At 42.7% G+C, this 6,110-nt stretch overlaps 1 protein-coding gene across 1 annotated transcript; it reads right to left on the reverse strand.

The window, feature by feature from the left end:
* Window positions 1-449: 449 nt before the first annotated feature.
* LOC143363742 (uncharacterized) lies at window positions 450-3,458 on the reverse strand. The gene is made up of 6 exons (XM_076804281.1): window positions 3,326-3,458; window positions 2,783-3,058; window positions 2,525-2,665; window positions 1,961-2,110; window positions 1,662-1,813; window positions 450-1,253 (listed from the first exon to the last, which is right to left on the reverse strand). The coding sequence occupies exons 1-6, from the start codon at window positions 3,456-3,458 to the stop codon at window positions 450-452; spliced, it is 1,656 nt and encodes a 551-aa protein (XP_076660396.1).
* Window positions 3,459-6,110: the final 2,652 nt, after the last annotated feature.

Genomic DNA, 6,110 nt, shown 5'->3' on the forward strand with positions numbered 1-6,110 from the left:
GAAATCGGAGAAGGGCTTTATTTATGGCTTTCAGCTTTCTTACTTGTAGCTGTTGCCTCGCGACGATTTACTATATACTGAAAAACTCGGTGGGAACGAACATGCTCCCCCCGTTGAACTGTACGCATAGTTCAATGAAACGAATCGGATTATCTAATGCCCTATGATGGCAGCGCGAATGAGATAAGAATATAAATAATATATTAAATAAGACGAATAAAATATGAAAAAACGCAATCGAACGTAATTATAGGATTAAGCGCTAAACGAGTAAACGATTAATATAATACGAGTAAATGCAAAAGAAAAATAAATGATAAAACGCATAAAATCCTACCGCTAATATAACTACATAAAATGAAGATTTACGTAATTATATACGAACGAATGATAACGCAAAGAATAAAGGAAGAAACGAGTAAAATTAACGCAATTGTTCATGAAATTATTCAATTGGTATCGGAAGCAATCGGAAGGGGGGCAAGCTGCTTCACATTTCGTTTATATACACCATTACTGGTTTTAACTGTGACAGCACGTATGATGTTGTCGGCGCCGGGATGGATCTCCAAGATTCTTCCAAGATTCCACTGGAGTGGAGGCAGGTGATCGTCCTTCAGGATGACAACCGTGCCTTCCTGGATGTCGTGGGATCCCTTCATCCACTTGGTCCGGGTTTGTAGTTGGTGGATGTATTCCTTGGACCACCTGGCCCAGAAGTCCTGCTTAACCTTTTGTATGTGCTGCCAATTTGACAGCCGATTGCTCGGACTTGCGGTGAAGTCAGCTTCAGGCACACTCGTTATCGCAGTACCAATAAGGAAATGGGCAGGAGTCAATGCTGCGGGGTCGTTTGGATCGGAAGAAAGAGGAGTCAATGGTCGGGAATTTAGGATTCCCTCGATTTCGGTTACGAACGTGACAAATTGCTCATACGTGAAAAGTTGATCACCGACAACACGCCTTAAATGATGTTTGAACGACTTTACAGCTGCTTCCCAGAGTCCGCCGAAGTGAGGAGACAAGGCAGGCATAAAATGCCATGAAATCTTTTTGTCAGAGACAAATCGATTGACCCTCTCATCCTCTCGTAGAACTCTGTGAAGTTCGTTCAATTCGTTGTTGGCACCTACGAAATTAGTGCCATTGTCCGAATAAATGTTACTACAAATGCCCCTCCTCGCGATGAATCTTTTCAAGGCTGATAAAAAGGCGTCCGTAGTTAGATCGCCCACCACTTCTAAATGGACTGCCTTGGTGGAAAAACAGATAAATACGGCAACGTAAACCTTAACGCGCGTCCGATTTCGATGACGACGTTCTTTGATATAAAACGGTCCGCAAAAGTCTGTTCCAACGTTTGAAAATGGTCTGGATTCGGTAATGCGCGTGGTGGGTAAATTACCCATTAGGTAATTTGTCGTTGGTGGGCTGAATCGAAAGCATTTGATACAATTCCGGATGATTTTTCGGGTAGTGTTCTTACCATCGATTGGCCAGTATTTTTGTCGAACGTTGTATAGGGTAGAAGTCAATCCAGAATGACAATTTCGAATGTGAATATCGCGGATTATCAAATCGGTTATGTGATGGCTCTTTGGCAAAAGTATTGGATGTTTTGTGTTGTATTCTAGATCAGAATATTGCAGTCGACCACCTACGCGAAGTATCCCTTGTTCATCGATGAACGGGTTTAGAGATAATAGTTTGCTCTTAGGATTCAAACCGGCCTTTGATATAAGAGCTGCGATCTCCTCGGAAAACGCGTTTGTCTGAGTTGACTTAATTATGATTTCGTTGGCGCGTTCTAATTCTTGAATGGAAATGGATCCAGTTTTGCGATTTGTCGGACGAAATCGTAAACAATATGAAATAATTCGGCGTAGACGGTCTATGCATGAATACCGTAATAACAAATCGAATGGTTGCGCACTGGTGACTGTAAAGCATTGTATATTACGCATTTCAGGCGTTTCTGGAGGAGGCTCAAAGCAAGATGCTGGCCATAGCGATTCGTCAGTAGCGAGCCAATCTGGTCCGTTGCACCAGATTTTGCTATTTATCAAAATCCTGGGAGTTGTGCCGCGTGATAACAAATCCGCAGGATTGTCTGAAGACCGAATATGTCGCCATGCGAATATGTTTGTTTTAGTCTGAATTTCCACAACCCGGTTGGCCACAAAGGTTTTTAATATGTTAGGCGGTTTATGCAACCAATGTAGAACTATGGTAGAGTCTGTCCACAAAATCGTCTCGTGAATTTTGTGGTTCAGACACCTCGTGATTGAATCGTATAGTGACGAAAGGAGGACAGCCCCGCAAAGCTCCAGACGAGCTAAACTGATGGTTTTTAAGGGTGCAACGCGTGATTTTGCACAAAGAAGTCGTACCCTTATATTCCCCGATACGTCAAGGGACCGAATATATATGCAAGCCCCGTACGCCCGCTCGCTTGCATCGCAGAAGCCATGCAGCTCTAATCGTTTGACTGAGGGTTGAGAGACATGTCGCTCAAACTTTAAACCTTCCAAGAGGCTGAGCTCTTCTTGATAATTTGACCATTCAGTCTGGAGGCTCATGGGCAACGATTCGTCCCAATCGACCTTCAATTGCCATAACCGTTGCATTAATATCTTTGCAACGACTGTGACTGGACCGAGTAAACCTAACGGGTCAAAAATCTTCGCGATCGTTGAAAGAATCGTCCGTTTCGTATATGTGTGTCGTGGCGTAACGTGAACTTGATAATTTATTGAATCGTCCTTCGGATCCCATGCAATACCTAACGTTTTTACTGTGGTGTCGCCGAAGAATTTTGGATGAATGTCTTCTTCGGAAAGTCCGGATAAGAGGTTTGGGTCGTTTGATACCCACTGCCGAATGTTTAAACCTCCTCGTTTTAATACTAGAATAATGTCGTTACGTAGTCGTAGCGTCTCGTCATAGTTATCTGTGCCGGTTAAAAGATCGTCTACGTATATGTCCTTGGAAATAACCTCGCAAGCCCTTGGGAAATGTATGAATTCCTCAGATGCCAATTGTTGTAAACATCTGATGGCTAAATATGGTGCAGAGGTTAAACCGAATGTTATTGTGTTGAGTTCGAATGTAGTAATTTCGTTTTTGTTATTTCTCCAGATAATCCTTTGAAATTGACGATCTTCAGGACGTACGAGAAATTGGCGATACATTTTTTCTATGTCACCTGATATAACATAGGTGTGCATCCGAAAGCGATTCAATAAAGTAAAAATGTCGTCCTGTATGGTCGGTCCTGTATGTAGCGAGTCATTTAAAGAAATCCCGGTTGTGGATTTAGCCGAACCATCGAATACAACTCGACATTTTGTGGTCGAGCTGGTGGGTTTGATGACGGCGTGATGAGGCAAATAATACCCGTGTGTGTCTTGGTCATTTTTTACCTGTGTCATGTGACCTAAATCAATATATTCGTCCATGATTCGATTATACTCGGTCCTGAGTTGCGAGTCGCGAGTAAGTTTACGTTCCAAAGACAAAAAGCGATTTAGAGCGTGCGTACGGGATTCGCCGATTAGCTGCTTCTTCTCGTTGAACGGAAGCGCTACTATATATCGTCCAGATTTCAATCGTCTGACTGTCCGTTTGAAATGGGACTCGCATTCATTTTCTGAAGGTGAAAAATACGAGTTATGCGGTCCCTCTTCAACCTCCCAAAATTTTTTCATATCAAATTCCACATTTGTTAATAAGGTTTTGTGTGTTTCGCGAATTGATGAAACCGGTGCACTCCCCCCGATGATCCATCCGAATTGTGTCTTTTGCAGTATCAGATCGGACTGTTGTTTAGAACCAATCTCGATCTGACCTATGCTAAGACACGCCAAAGTTGTTCCGGTACCGATTAACATGTCTACATGTGACGGCCGATGAAAATGAGGATCAGCAAGTTGTATATTTGATGGGATGTGCAATTGCGATTTGTTAATTTGACGATCGGGTAACTGACTGGAAATATGTGGAATAATGAAAAAATTGAGAGTGCGATTGAATCCGTTAATGCGCGATTTGACCTTTATTCGTAGCGTTTTGTTCGTTACCGTTTTTAGCTCATTCAACACCTCGATGTTCACACTTCGTTCCTGACTGATTATATTTAATTTTTTGGCAAAAGCCTCTGTAATGAAATTCGCATTTGAACACGTGTCGAGTAACGTACGACACTCGAGAGGCCGATTGTTACAGTCGAAAGCGTGTACAATTGCGGTGGTCATGAGATCATGCGTAGAACCGTCTGTCAATAAGGAAGTGTATGGGAGCTTGTGTGAAACATCGAGATGCTGAGAAAGTCAAGAACTGCACCCGGGTTTCGGGCTGTCGGCACGTTCTTCTCTTTTTTGAAACTGTGGTCTCGAATCTTTGTGCAATCTGGTGTTGTGTGGTAAATTGCAAACTCTACATTTACTAGCATTGCACTGTTCAGCCGTGTGTCCTGGAGCTAAACAATTGAGGCAATGCTTCGCGTTTTTTACTGCTTCTATCCGTTTGTCGACATTCATTTTATCGAAGTGTTTACACTGAAATGTCTTATGATTTCCCTTTTCACAGATTGCACAAGTCGATAGCCGTGTTGTGATTGTCGCGAAGGTCTGTCGTCGATTAAATTTAGGGGACGATGGCGGAGAATATCGGGTTCGAGTTCCCTGATTTTGATGTACCCGATTAGCTGTCTGAAGCCTTGTTACGGGTCTGCTGGGAACATTTCCTTTCGGAGACTGAGGCACCGGTTCGTCCTCTCTCGATTGATGCGATGCGATATGTAGATATTTAAAAACGTCTAGTAATTTTGGCATTTCTGTGTCTGAAAGAGTATGTTCCCAGTTTTTGCGCGTGTCCCTTCCCATACGGGTTACTAAAATACTGATGAGGAGGTCATTCGCGATATCCTCCCAAGTCCGTCCTAACGCTTGAAGGGATCTGATGTGCAGTTGCATATAGTTTACCAAATCTCGGATTGCTTCCGACGAATCGTTTGACATGCTTGGGGTATCCCTCAATAAAGCCGCGTGTCGCAAAACTAATGCGCGTTTGTTATCATAAATCTCCACTAAATGATTCCACGCGATTTCGTAATTCTCGTCGCAAATAGTGAAAGCGCTGATCGCGGTTTCAGCCTTGTCTGTTAATGAGAGTTTTAAGTAATTTAATTTTTGAATGTTACTCAGTCCGGACTGAGAATGGATCATCGTCAAGAAAGCATCCTTGAAGGTGATCCATTTCTCCATTCGGCCATTGAATTTTGGTAAATCTATTTTTGGTAATTTTACATTCATCTGTGCGGCCTTCGGATATGTTTGACTTTCGTTTGTATTTTCATTATTCGATTGTTTGTCCGGAATGACTTTGAATAAAGCTTGAACTTCTAACGCGGCCGAAAGAACGTCGTCATATTGGTCGATTATTTCCTCGCGCTGTGTTTCTATTTTATCGTAGTCATTTGTCAGGAGAGCTAATTCATCCTGGTTCTGGTTAAATTTATCAAATAATGTACGTAGGCGAATGATTTTTTCATTGAGCTTTAGTTGCTCTCGTGTGGTATTTTGAAATTTCTTTACATAGTTGCTCAGTGATGTCATCTGAGCCTTGAAGTAACAACTTTTTTGGGAAATCGTGCGTATTAATTGCCTTTCGGTCTGCTCCTTTTCCGAATTTGCAGATGCCATTGTTCAAAACCGAATTCGGGATCAGGAAAATCGAGTAAATAGAAGGAAGGAAATTGGTAATTCAACAAACGAGTCTACCTTTGGCTGAACTAGTCTTCGTAGTCGTCAACGGCCGAATAGGTGCAGGAGACGTCTGGATCCACAGTATACTGGAGGTTCCGCTTCCTGGTTGTTTTTCCTGGATGTGGTTTTCGGGTGTAGTAGCCAACACCAAACCTTTGGTTGATGTATTCGTCTCTGGTCCGTATGCTGCCAAAGACGTCTGGTCCCAAGGTGTGTTTGCAGCTTCCCGTAGAACCGATTTTTTTGCACTTGTCACAGTATGAAGCACGTGACTTAATGTCTTTTAAGTTCTTCACTAGTACCGCACTCCGAAATAGTCACTGGATCCGGCTCGAAGGACCAAAA

Source organism: Halictus rubicundus, unplaced genomic scaffold, assembly GCF_050948215.1.
Source record: "Halictus rubicundus isolate RS-2024b unplaced genomic scaffold, iyHalRubi1_principal scaffold0110, whole genome shotgun sequence".
Taxonomy (NCBI): Eukaryota; Metazoa; Arthropoda; class Insecta; order Hymenoptera; family Halictidae; genus Halictus; species Halictus rubicundus.

Excerpts from the sequence above, each read along its gene's own strand:
- LOC143363742 (XM_076804281.1), bottom strand. The coding sequence starts at position 3,458 with ATGGACGAATATATTGATTTAGGTCACATGACACAGGTAAAAAATGAC. Across the intron at positions 1,814-1,960 it reads TCCAGAAACGCCTGAAATGC|AATTAGAACGCGCCAACGAA; the intron begins GTAATATACAAT and ends TTTCCATTCAAG. Across the intron at positions 1,254-1,661 it reads ATGAACAAGGGATACTTCGC|GCAGTCCATTTAGAAGTGGT; the intron begins GTAGGTGGTCGA and ends TTTTCCACCAAG.